The sequence below is a fragment of the Aquarana catesbeiana genome, linkage group LG02 (genome assembly GCF_042186555.1).
Source record: "Aquarana catesbeiana isolate 2022-GZ linkage group LG02, ASM4218655v1, whole genome shotgun sequence".
Lineage (NCBI taxonomy): Eukaryota > Metazoa > Chordata > Amphibia > Anura > Ranidae > Aquarana > Aquarana catesbeiana.
Genome location: NC_133325.1, coordinates 623,614,675 through 623,628,265, shown reverse-complemented (window position 1 = coordinate 623,628,265; position 13,591 = coordinate 623,614,675). Strand labels below are relative to the sequence as shown.

The window sequence follows — 13,591 nt, the reverse complement described above, 5'->3', positions numbered from 1 at the left end:
CCTAAGGAACGGGGAGTGCTGGCGTCTTTTTTCCAGGGCCCTCTCCTGAAAGCGAATATCGATCTGGTTACACAAAGTGATGCCACCATCCAGATCAGCAAGAAGGGATCTTCCTGCTAATTCATCCTTCACTCTATCAGAGAGGCCATGTAAAAAGGTTGCAACTAGGGCCTCATTATTCCAGCTCAATTCAGCTGTGAGGATACGGAAATGAAGAGCATACTGTCCCACAGAAGCGGACTCTTGACGGAGAGCGCTAGCCGCTGAGGAGACACGACCCGGTTCCTCGAAGATATTCCAAAAAAGTTTCAAGAAATCAGACAGGCTAGAAAAAAACTGGATCATTCAGTTCCCACAGAGGGGCAGCCCAAGCCAGCGCCTCGCCGGACAGGAGGGATATAATATAGGCTACTTTTGCCCAATCGGACAGGAAGTTTTGGGGTTGGAGTTCAAAATGAATTGTGCACTGGCTAAGGAACCCCCCTGTAAGCCTTGGAGTCCCCAGAGAAACGGGAAGCTGGCAGTTGTAATGAATGTGTGGCTGCGACTGGTGTGATAGGTGCAGCAGCAGATAGCGCTTGAGGTTGTTGAACCCGGGGTCCTAATGAGGCCTGAACCTGTTCAAAATGGGATGCCAAATCCTGAAGGAATCGCATCACCTGAGTCTGATGCAATTCCTGGGTCTCAAGTCTGCAAACTAAGCCCTGCAACGGATCATCTGCGGGTAGCGGCACATCAGCCGGGTCCATGGCTGATCAAACTGTCAGGTCACCTTGAGGCTAGGTGACAGATGCACACCGTTGGGATCAGGAGTGCACCACAAGGTAGTGGACCCTACGGCTGACTGCTGCGGATGGGAGTCAGAGTGGTAAGGAAGGCAGGGCTGCTGGAACACCAACACGGATCCCACCGGGATTAGAGCGTAAGATTCCCTGGGGCGTGGAGTCTAAGAGCCAGCAGGTGTTTACCAGAGCCTCTAGTGGTGAGGATGGACTATGCTGCAACTGGCTCCAGGTCACGACCCCCAGGGTCCTCCAGCTCACACCCACAGTAGGCAACAGGAGGATAGGGATAGTAAGGGAATAAGCCAAGGTCGGGGCCACAAGCAGACAAGGACAGTCGAGAACAGGCCAAAGTCAGTAACTGGAATCAGACGTAGGAAACACAGTACACAAGAAAGCTAACACACAATTGTTGATCAGCACTGCTGGCTTGCAGTGCACAGGCTAATATAGGGTTCCCTGATAGGGCCTGGGATGAGGCCATGCTTAGAGGAGAGGTTATAAAACCAGCCAGGTGTGAGTGGCTGGCCTCTTAGTCTGAACACATGAGGAGAAGGTAAGCTGACAGAGAAATATTACTGCATAACCATGACGAGGCAAGTTGGACTACATGAATCAAATTAAAATTGTATTTATAAAACACAAAAAAATAAAAGACAGCACGTAAAAAACTTGCCATTATAAAAATGTATACAGGCAGTTACAAACATCCGACTTACAGTACAAACGACTCCAATGTGTGAAAGGTGCCTACAGGCAGTCCCTGGGTTACAAACAAGATAGGGTCTGTAGGTTTGTTCTTAAGTTGAATTTGTTTGTAAGTCGGAACAGGCACATTTTTTAAGTGCAACTCGTGCCAAAAAAATAATTTTTACGTTTTTTGGATAGCATAGGGAAGGGTTAACACCTCTGTAATGTTTGTTTTGCTATCTGTGCCCCTGATCAGAAGATTTCACTTAACTTTCTGTCCCTATGACAATTGGATTTTGAAAATTTGGGGTTGTTGCAGAAACAAAGATTGGTGATAAAGCTTCCGTGGAGACACCTTTTTCCCATGATAACTCTTATATATATACAAAATATGGCCAACAAAGTGAAAACAAGTGAGCGAGCCCCTGTGCATCAATAAGTTTTGCTGATCCACTCCTTCAGGACACGGGGGGGGGTAATGGAAGAAGAAAAAACGGCCCTACTGTACAGATGGAGGGATACATAAGCATGAATCATATTTCATTTCATGTGTTGCATCTTTCAAAAATATATAAATGTATGCGCTCACCAATGGTTCATTGTGTATGATATATTCACCTTTTCTGGGTCAGAATGTGCATGCATTAGAGTCTCCCTGGGCGGGCACCGGAGTATAAGGAGGAACCAAACAGTATCCACAAAATATTATTAAATATTTTTACATTTTTTTTATTAAAGGTGAATATATCATACACAATGAACCAATAGTGACAGCATACATACATTTATATATTTTTGTAAGATACAACACATGAAATTAAATATAAATCATGCTTATGTATCTCTCAATCTGTACAGTGAGGCCGGGTTTTTCTTCCATTTCCCCCCTCTCGTGTGTCCTGAAAAAGCGGATCAGCAAAATGCGTTGTTGCACAGGGGCTGACGCACTTGATATTTTATAATTTATTTGGAATATCAGGCCCTTCGTTTGCCATATTTTGTATATATGTGTATACATGTTTTTAATAGCATGTTTTTTATGTGCTGTTAGTTTTTTTGTGTTTATAAATAAAATTTGAATTTTATTCAACCCATGTAGTCCAATTCGCCTCTAAAGTCAGGCCTTTGGGTCTTTTTTTTTCTTCTATTTTCAATGATTATTTACGAATGTGGCAATAGGAGTGGATCTAACAATTGTACACCTTCTGCACAGGTCAAGCGCAAGCCATGAACCATCACTCAACTGTCAAATGGAAGAAGAGCAGATGGTCATACAGACTCTGGCATTTGAATAGCAGGGCACAAAAATTTGTAGAAATACGAACATGGGTAGACCCTGTGTACAACCCGGGCCTAGAAATCATGGTGATCTACAGAAACACAAACTAAGATTGGAAGACTTGCACAGAAACCTGTAGCCTCCACAAAGTGATTGTATTTCAGTATTGTTACCTAAAAACATTTTACGCCAAGCCAGATCACATCACATGAAGGTACGACAAAAACAAATAGTTTTGGTGAACTAGGTCTGACTTCTTAATGGTAATCACCAAGGGATGGATTTGAGAGAAAAGGGTCTGTATGCTGAAAGATGAAATTACTGTTTTAATTTGCGCCCTTGGAGACAGGTACGCTGCCGGGCAGACATTCATCTCTCATAAAAAATTATGGCGATACAGTATCTCATAAAAGTGAGTATACTCCTCACATTTTTGTAAATATTTTATTATATCTTTTCATGTGACAACACTGAAGAAAAGACACTTTGCTACAATGTAAAGTAGTAAGTCTACAGCTTGTATAACAGTGTAAATTTGCTGTCCCCTCATAATAACTCAATACACAGCCATTAATGTCTAAACCGCTGGCAACAAAAGTGAGTAGACCCCTAAGTGAAAATGTCCAAATTGGGCCCAATTAGCCATTTTACCTCCCCAGTGTCATGTGACTCATTAGTGTTACAAGGTCTAAGGTGTGAATGGGGGCAGGTGTGTTAAATTTGGTGTTATCGCTCTTCCTCTCTCATACTGGTCACTGGAAGTTTCACATGGCACCTCATGGCAAAGAACTCTGAGGATCTGGAAAAAAAAGAATTGTTGCTCTACATAAAGATGGCCTAGGCTATAAGAAGATTGCCAAGACCCTGAAACTGAGCTGCAGCACAGTGGCCAAGACCATACAACGATTCTACAGGACAGGTTCCACTCAGAACAGGCCTCGCCATGGTCAACCAAAGGAATAGAAATAAATAGACGTATGAGTGCTGCCAGCATTGCTGAAGAGGTTGAAGGGGTTGGGGAGTTAGCCTGTCAGTGCTCAGACCATACGCTGCACACTGCATCAATTTGGTCTGCATGGCTGTCATCCCAGAAGGAAGCCTCTTCTAAAGATGATGCACAAGAAAGCCTGCAAACAGTTTGCTGAAGACAAGCAGACTAAGGACATGGATTACTGGAACCATGTCCCGTGGTCTGATGAGACCAAGATAAACTTATTTGGTTCAGATGGTGTCAAGCATGTGTGGCGGCAACCAGATAAAGGAGTACAAAGACAAGTGTGCCTTGCCTATAGTCAAGCACGGTGGTGGGAGTGTCATGGTCTGGGGCTGCATGAGTGCTGCCGGCATTGGGGAGTTACAGTTCATTGAGGGAACCATGAATGCCAATATGTACTGTAACATATTGAAGCAGAGCATGATCCCCCTCCCTTCGGAGACTGGGCCGCAGGGCAGTATTCCAACATAACGACCCCAAACACACCTCCACGAAGACCACTGCCTTGCTAAAGAAGCTGAGGGTAAAGGTGATGGCCTGGCCAAGCATTACTCCAGACCTAAACCCTATTGAGCAGCTGTGGGGCATCCTCAAGTGAAAGGTGGAGGAGTGCAAGGTCTCTAACATCCATCAGCTCCGTGATGTCATCATGGAGGCGTGGAAGAGGACTCCAGTGGCAACCTGTGAAGCTCTGGTGAACTCCATGCCCAAGAGGGTTAAGGCGGTGCTGGAAAATAGTGGTGGTCACACAAAATATTGAAACTTTGGGCCCAATTTGGACATTTTCACTTAGGGGTGTACTCACTTTTGTTGCCAGCGGTCTAGACATTAAATGGCTATGTGTTGAGTTATTTTGAGGGGACAGCAAATTTACACTGTTATACAAGCTGTACACTCACTACTTTACATTTTAGCAAAGTGTCTTTTCTTCAGTGTTGTCACATGAAAAGATATATTAAAATATTTACAAAAATTTGAGGGATGTACTCACTTTTGTGAGATACTGTATGCTCCAGCACCGGCAGTTTTAAAGGGTCAGCTTCCCAAAAACTGATAATTCAGCTCCGAGAAAAAGTTGAAGGGTTCCTAGGTCTTTTTTACTCTTGATGGGTCTCCCTTACCATGTGGAATTTAATAATATCAATCATTATCAAGGAGAATGCAACACAAAGAATGATAAATGTGTGCATGCAGCAGAAAGGGTGAGACTTTCGGGGGAGGTAGTGGCTGGAGTTGCAGACCAAATCATGCTACTATAGTTCCTGATAGGTATTAGAAACCCTTGGCATTAGTCTATAATCAAAATTTGGTCTAGGCTGGACCTTGAAATATTTATTCTCTAGCTGCCAACAAAAGGATATTTCAAATAGAATGCATTAAGTGTCAAATACAGGACTCAATCACAGATTCCACGACTAGGTGGAGGGTTACATAAGCAATGTTATCTAGCTTTTGGTCATGCTCTAATTATCCATAATTTTCAAAACAAACTTGTTTATATAAGCTACATTCGCAGCATAACTAAAAGGTATACAAGCAATGTTTTCTTTTTTTTTTTTTTTGTTCAAGGCCTTATTTTCTATTATTTCCACAATAAGCTTGTTTGTAACAGCTATGATACGTGCTTTTAACTTGAAAAATAATAAAGGGTTATCAGGCTGGAGCAGCCAGCAGTCAAAAAATCTTTACGAGTAAAACAAAAAATAAGAAAAATAAAAAATAATAAAAAAAGAAGAGCTTCCGTTTACTAAATTGCATTTTGAAAATAAATGAAACGTCATCCAAAACATTTAGCCCATTAGCGAAAAATGTAATTTTGTCAGAAAAAAAATGTATTAATTCGTTCTTACAATTTATGTCATATTAATTCTAATTTTTCTATCATCAAGCAATGGTGAAGCAGAAAAGACAATAATGAGATAGAAATTTACAGTATGTGTTCAGAAAAGTACAGTAAGTTCTTCAGCGTTCTGTGAAACCTAAAATGAACTTTCTATCATCTAATCGCCACTTTACTAGGCAACATCTAATAATCTGTTCTTTCAGGAAGCTGACAGATCTATAAATAAAACGGATGTAAAGCATCTGGCCAAAAAAAAAAAAAAAAGAAAAAGAAACACACACATAACAAAGCGGTAAAATCTAACACTGTCATAGTAACTGGTTTGTTGGAGGCACAAGTTCTTTTCACACCAGCAAAGTGTAAAACATTAAATGACATGGCCAAGGAATAAAAGGAATGTGCTGTGAGGGTTAGGAACAAAGAATATACCAGAATGTTGTGTGTACAGTACACTGACATACACACTTCAGCGCTTTGAAGCGAGGGCAGATTTGGCGCGATTCTGCGCAAGATTTGAAAGCGCCAATGTGTGAATGACAAATCACAGGACTTGCATTTGAATGACGCCTAAAATCGTGGTGCGGGTCTACTGCGATTGTCGTGCAATAAATCACTCTGCAATCGCGGCAACCCACATCATGGGAACCATGTCGCCCAAAAAAAGTTTGGGAGCTTTTGGGCGACATGCTTCCCGCTGTAAGGATTGCTGCGATTTATCGCGCGACAATTGCGGCAGACCCGCACTGCGATTTTAGGTGTCATTCAAATGAATGGCATCTCAAATGTGAGACTCCGGTAATTTGTCATTCACACATCGGTGCTTTAAAAACCCAGCAGAACCGCTGCAAATCTGCCTGCGATTCAAAATGCTGAAGTGTGAATGCAGCCTTAGGCCCCTTTCACACTGGGGCGGTTTGCAGGCGTTATTGCGCTAAAAATACCGCCTGCAAACCGCCCCTAAACAGCCTCCGCTGTTTGTTCCGTGTGAAAGCCCGAGGGCTTTCACACTGAACCGGTGCGCTGGCACGACGGTAAAAAAAGTCCTGCGAGCCGCATCTTTGGAGCGGTGAAGGAGCGGTGTGTTCACCGCTCCTAAACCGCTCCTGCCCATTGAAATCAATGGGACAGCGCGGCTATACCGCGGTAATACCGCGGCTATAGCCGTGCTGTGCGAGCGGGTTTAACCCTTTTTCGGCCGCCAGCGGGGGTTAAAACCGCACCGCTAGCGGCCGAATACAGCCGCAAAAACAACGGTAAAACAGCGCTAAAAATAGCGCTGTTTTACCGCCGACGCCCCCACCGCCCCAGTGTGAAAGGGGCCTTAAAGAGGCACTGTCGTGTTGCCCATTCAGCAAAAAGTGACAACGCACCCTGAAAGCAAACCCTTCCCTCAGCAAGGTCTACTCATCCATACAAACGTCTTCTCCCCCTCCTCAGTCAGAGCAGTAACTCCATTGCTCAAATGGAGCATGGTTTTCTGGTATGGGGAAGACTTTGAATTTCCACTTGTGACAGTACTCGGGCCTGAGTGGTCAACTGGCAGACCAACACAATGTTGTGTGGCCAGGCAGTTATATTATCCACCCTCCATGACACCAGAGCTAATCAGGGCTGGGCTTGTATTCCAACAATGCATATATGTCATTAGAATTGAAGTGTCAAATCCATTTTCAGCTGCCCAGTTTAAAAGGTTAGTTCATCTTTACAAACAACTGTCAATGCAGGTAAGGGGTGTTTGGAGATATAAAAAAACAAGCTCTGAAGCTCCGACTAAAGTTGACTAATGCCCTTACTATAGGTGTAGGCCATTTACATATCTCCTGAAGCCTGACTGGAATACTACCAGAATGTTGCTAGGACATTGCTAAGTGAGGCCTAGTCATTACTTCTCACATCCTCCATCACAAAAGTGAGCCTTTTCTCTGATTCAAACCCTTTCACATGCTCTTTCACTTTCCTGATGCAGTAACTCTGAGCTCAGCATCAGCAGGCTCACGTCTGTGATGGTGGAGGTGAGCAGTAATGATTAGGTCTCACTTAGCAATGTCCTAACAACATTTAAGGAGTATTCCAGTCAGGCTTTATGAGCTATGTAAATTACCTATAGCAAAGGCATTATTCAACCCTAGTCAGAGCTGCACAGTATTTTGGTAAAGGTAAACTAACCCTCTAAAGCTAAACTTCAGACATTAAAACTATTTTATCTAGCTATGTAATTGTTAAGAAAGAAAAAACAAAAAATATATATCTCACATATTACTATTATCAGTACCTGAAGTTGTTGAGATATGGACATCTTCTGATACCTTGAGGCACTGGGAGAAAAAGGGGCAATATTGTACGCTTATTCAGGGCTCAATTACTTTGCACAATGCTGTCAGTTTTCCTTTCTGAACAAGCTTACAGAAGAGAGAAGGTGGATAACATTATCAATGTGCTGCCACATCCAAACAGCATGTTGGACTAATGTAGCGATAGCTCTGCTGTCTGTCCTAGGTCCCTGGATCACAAGACTGACTTGACAGAATTACAAATATCTCAGCAGCAAACATAATTTACATACATTTATTTAATCTGTGAATTTAGCTGTTTGTCCAGAATTTGGCTTTAATGATCAGATCACTGGGTGAGAGGCAATGATAACCAGATCATATGCTTTGGTGCAAGTTTTTCAACGCTGATGATTTGCATGATGGAAAATCTAACATACTAAAGCACAAGTGTCAAACACGTTGCCCGCCAAGCCATTTCATGTGGCCCTCGCACCTTTCCTGCAGCTGCGGCACCTCTCTCGACTTCACCCCCACCTTGTTTCAGCGGTTGGCAGCAGAGAAGAGAACAGAACTCCTACAGATCCAGAGCCTCTCTGGTCAGCCACAGCACCCCCTCCCTGGTCTCAGAATTCAGCAGCAGACTCAGGCAGCTGACTCCAACCCTCCTCTGGTCCTCCTCCAGACCCTACACTTTCCAGCAGCAGCACAAGGTAAGGGGGTGCACTGTGATATAAGAGACTCGACTTGTGATGGTGGGAGTGCCCTTGATGTCTGATGGGGGGGGTGTTGCTATGGACATCTAGCCTTACAGGTACAACCATAATGCGTATAAGGCCCACAATAAAATGGAGTTTAATCACAGCACTGTTCTCCAATGTCCTAAGGAGAAGGGAAGATGGCTGTTAAAGAACTGAGCCCTGAGCTGAGTCTAACACAGATGGAGAATCCCTTACCCAACATTTAAATGGTTAAAGCAAATGCAAGAGTAGACGTCCTGCTGTGTGCACATGCACTTTTCTGTTTTACCAAAACAAGTGAAAAGGACCATATCCTACAAAGAGCTTTTTGGTGATCCAATCACATCAGCGGTTCAAGAATAGCAGAGGGTGAGTGCCAGCGGTCACAAGTGGTCTCACAAGTGGTTTCATAAGTGGTCTCACTCCATCACTATCACACATTCAATATTTGTGTTTAATAACCTTTCCTTGAAGACAAGATTACCTTTCAGCTTGTACCAAAATAAAAAGAACTACATATGACCACAAAGTAGAATGTCCTCTGGATGTTATATTTGAATAGACAGACTGATGTCTTCCCATGCCAATCGGATCCAAAAGAGTATGAGATCAGCTAATAGAGGTTACTACACACACATAGCGACTGGGTTTTTAGTCACCAGGAGAGAAAAAAATACACGTTATTCCATACTACAGGTATGGATGAGCATATGAACCAATCCCCTTCCTTTCATGTGACAGCGCTGGGGCTTGGTGACTGGTCCAATGTTGTTGAAAGGGTGTTAAGAAAAATCTGTGTAAGGTCAGACTTAAGCAACTAACACTACATGCTGTGTGCTCCTGGGAAAGGGGGATTAATGCTAACATATTTCTGTTTTTGCTATTGTTCCAATTGGCCAGCAAGGTCACCACAAAATTTGCAGGAAAAAGGGAGATGAAGATAGCAGGTGGGAGTGTATTTTAAAGCTGTAGTTTAGATAGGCTTTTTTGTATAGGCAATTAGTCCAGCTTGGACCAACATAAATATGCACGTGCTATGCCTGGAAGATCCCTGTGGAAGCTGGAAATCCCTGTAGTAGGCACTGCTACTACAGTGATCGCCACAGCTTCCTGGTCAAGTGCCAAGCAGCTGCCCTACTGCTTAGTTAACACAGGTGGTCATTTAAGCTACTTTCACACTGGGGCGTCGGCAGTAAAGCGCCACTATTTTTAGCGGCACTTTACCGTCATTTGGTGAGGTTTTTGTCCGCTAGCGGGGTGCTTTTAACCCCCGCTAGAGGCCGAAAAAGGGTTAAAATTGCCCGTGTATGCACCGCTCCTACAGCGCTGCAAAGATGCAGCTTGCTGGACTTTTTTTAGTATCCTGCCAGTGCACCGCTCCTGTGTGAAAGCACTCGGGCTTTCACACTGGAGTGAGAGGAGAGGCTCTTTACAGGAGCTATGCAGGCGCTATTTTTAGTGCTATAGCGCCTGTAAAGCGATTCAGTGTGAAAGCAGCCTTACTTTGCACAGGTGTAACTTAGAAAAACACTGCATTTTCTCAATGAATGCAAAGTGTTCTCTAATTCAACCACTTGAACATCGTGATTTCACCTCCCCACCTCTCAATCGCAATCAATGAAAGAATGTTTGGTATTCACTAAGAAAATTCGAAGTCTTGTCTGGTACTAGCAAGCAACAGGGCTGCCACTCCGCATGGGACCTGATTTCCAGCTTTCACAGGGATCAGCAAGGAATGGCATATGCATACAGACATTGATCCAAGCTGGACCAATGTCACTATGCAAAAAAGCCATGCCTAAACTTCAGTTTTAAGGAACTTGACACTCAAACAAAGAAGAAAATGATCACTAAGGCGGAAACTGGCAGGGCAATGAATAAAACAATTTTAGTGAGTGCAGGATACCTGTCTGAAAGCTTCTTTGCAAATCCAAAATCTGTTAGCTTGATGTGACCTTCTCGGTCAAGCAATATATTTTCAGGCTTCAAGTCTCTGTAAACAATTTCTTTGGAGTGCAAATACTCTATTGCACAAATAATTTCCGTAGAGTAAAACAGTCCAGTGCTGTTGTTAAAACGTCCCATATTACGCAAGTAGCTAAAAAGTTCTCCTCCTGGTACGTACTCCATTAGCATATATAAGAACCGATCATCGTGTGACGTCCAAAACCTGGAGGAACAGAAATTACACTATTAGAAGTCATAAGGTTTAGCAAACATTACTACATAAAAGGAAAACATTCTACTTGAAATGTACAATTCTCTTTCTATTTTCCAAAATTAAGGAATTTTCGGGCAGGCCTTGACCCCCTTCTACCTTAATTTTGTTCAAATGAAATGGGCAGCTTCACTGAAAAATAAAAAGGCTTTGGACCCTGGAGATTCAACCAATTTGGACTGAAGTCACATCACTGATGACACCCTGCATTTTTAACCTTCGCCATTTCTACTACACCACACTACCATGTCTACAAAGCAATACAAATGTTTCCACTTGATAAATGCAGCCAATGCCTAGTTTGACGACAGTAGAAAGAGTAATATCCCCTAAGCATTTAAAAAACTGGCTTTCCCACATAAACTCAATCTTCACTATGGAAGAACTAAATCCCATTAGCCAGGACAGCATGGCCTGTTTTCTCCAAACTTGGACCAAATGATACCTTTACAAACACTGTTGCATATCATAAAAAAAATGCATCCACCTCCCTAGCCTGGTTAACCAACCCTCTCTCTCAATGTGCTGAATGACATAGGCCAACCTACACCCGGTAGAATACCCAGCCAACTGCAACTGAAAGGCCACATGGGGAACATTACCAAGCCCATGTTTAAGAGTCTATAGGCATACACTACGGGTGTAAAGGCTTCTTCCTTCTCCCATAAACCCCCCCCTCTCTACCCTTACCTTTTTCTGTGCCTACCCATGCTTTACCATCACTGGAGGTCCCTCATTCAACCTTCCTCTGATCCCTCCCAACAACCTAACATAACTTCTTTCTTCTGACACCATAAAACAATTTTGTGAGTGCAGGATACCTGTCTGAAAGCTTCTTTGCAAATCCAAAATCTGTTCGCTTGATGTGACCTTCTCGGTCAAGCAATATATTTTCAGGCTTCAAGTCTCTGTAAACAATTTCTTTGGAGTGCAAATACTCTATTGCACAAATAATTTCCGTAGAGTAAAACAGTCCAGTGGTGCCCTCCAAAACAGAGACCTACCATCTTAGCGCCTACTCTTTCACACTTCTTGTCACTTTGCGATGTACTCCACAAGCAGGTCACCCTAGTCTCTACCATAAAACCCCCTCGCCCATCTTTTTTCACAACCAGAACTTTAAGCCAGGGATGAATATTCTAGCCTTTAAGTGGTGGTTAAACAAGGGATTATTTAGAATAGGTCACTTCTTCACCTCATCATGCCCACTCACACTGGGTTACTGCTTCAACAAACTGGAGATGCCAAACATTGAGAAGTTTAAATTCTCCCAGATTAAGCATTTTCTACACACCTTATGGACAGACAAACCTAACCCCCCAAAACCTACGGCCTACGAACAATTGTGCTCCAACCTCATGGATCAGAGAGGTGGGATTTTGATTATTATAAACAAAAATAATGTGTGGCGCTAAATATTGTGACCTAGTGAAAGAGCCATCTATACATGTAATAGTGTGAATATCAGAAATGGAACGAAGACCAAGGTTATTGGTGCTCATGAAATTATACAAGTGAAAACAATACATATACAGTAATGAGATCAAATAGATCAAAGTGTACTGAGTACAACACAATGGAGTGTTAGATCACAGTCCAAAGGAGACAAGTCCATGAGAGGTGGAGAGAGGTGTTAATCCCCCATTCTCTAATGGGCTGGGGTGTGTAATCCCAGTAAACCAGATGATAAGCCTATGGATACTTGTACGATTCCACATAAAAGAGGTGAGGTACTTATCATGATGCCCCAGTTGAACACCTTTTGTTGTCGAAAAGCGTCAGCCTGCATTTCTATGTCTCCCACATTGCTTTTATACTTTTTTTTTATCGATTTTTGTGATCACTTTTATATTTTGTATCTTGCATAGCATTGTAAGATTTTTTACATTTGAATAAACCACCCTTGGTTGACCTGCAACATATGGAGCCCTCTTCCATTTTTTCTTCTATTTTTGGGTTGTGCTGATCACTCATTCACCTCTACTGCCTGGATTGTCCTGGACCCATCTGGCCACGGGGCGTCCATCGCCTGTTGTTTACACGACTTGGAGTCATATATCCTTCATCGCATTCAGTGTGACATCTCCTAGAATGGAGGATTTTTGAGCCTGTTTGACTCACTGCCATATGGTATTTGGGTCCACACCTCTTTTATGTGGTATCGTACAAGTATCCATAGGCATATCATCTGGTTTACCGGGATTACACACCCCAGCCCATTAGAGAATGGGGGATTAACACCTCTCTCCACCTGGACTTGTCTCCTTTGGACTGTGATCTAATACTCCATTGTGTTGCACTCAGTACACTTTGATTTATTTGATCTCATTACTGTATATTTATTGTTTTTACTTGTATAATTTCATGAGCACCAATAACCTTGGTATAAGTTCCATTTCTGATATTCACACTATTACATGTATAGACGGCTCTTTTGCTAGGTCACAATATTTAGCGCCACACATTATTTTTGCACATTATTTTGGACTTTTGGACTGTTTGTTTGAGTGTTGGCCGCTTCTGTTATACACATTTGTTTTATTTTGGGTTTAGCACAGTATTTTCCTTCCCTATTTTTACTTTTGATTATATACGCCTCTTGCTCCATGCTCAAGCTTGGGAGTCTGAACTGAAACTCCAACTGGATTCAGGAAAATGGTTTCTCTCTTTTCAAAGCTCATATGAACAGTATTTTAAATACTGGTCTAATTGAAGCAAATGTTAAGATACTCACTAGATAGTACTATATCTAGAGGTTGACCGATATATCGGACG

General features: G+C 42.7%; 1 protein-coding gene across 1 annotated transcript in view; it reads right to left on the bottom strand.

The window, feature by feature from the left end:
- PRKX (protein kinase cAMP-dependent X-linked catalytic subunit) overlaps positions 1-13,591 on the bottom strand; it is a 230,558-nt gene that overhangs the window by 44,198 nt on the left and 172,769 nt on the right. Inside the window, exon 3 of the mRNA XM_073616384.1 lies at positions 10,505-10,768. Coding sequence (XP_073472485.1) covers positions 10,505-10,768 — 264 coding nt within the window. The remainder of the gene's footprint in view (positions 1-10,504; positions 10,769-13,591) is intronic.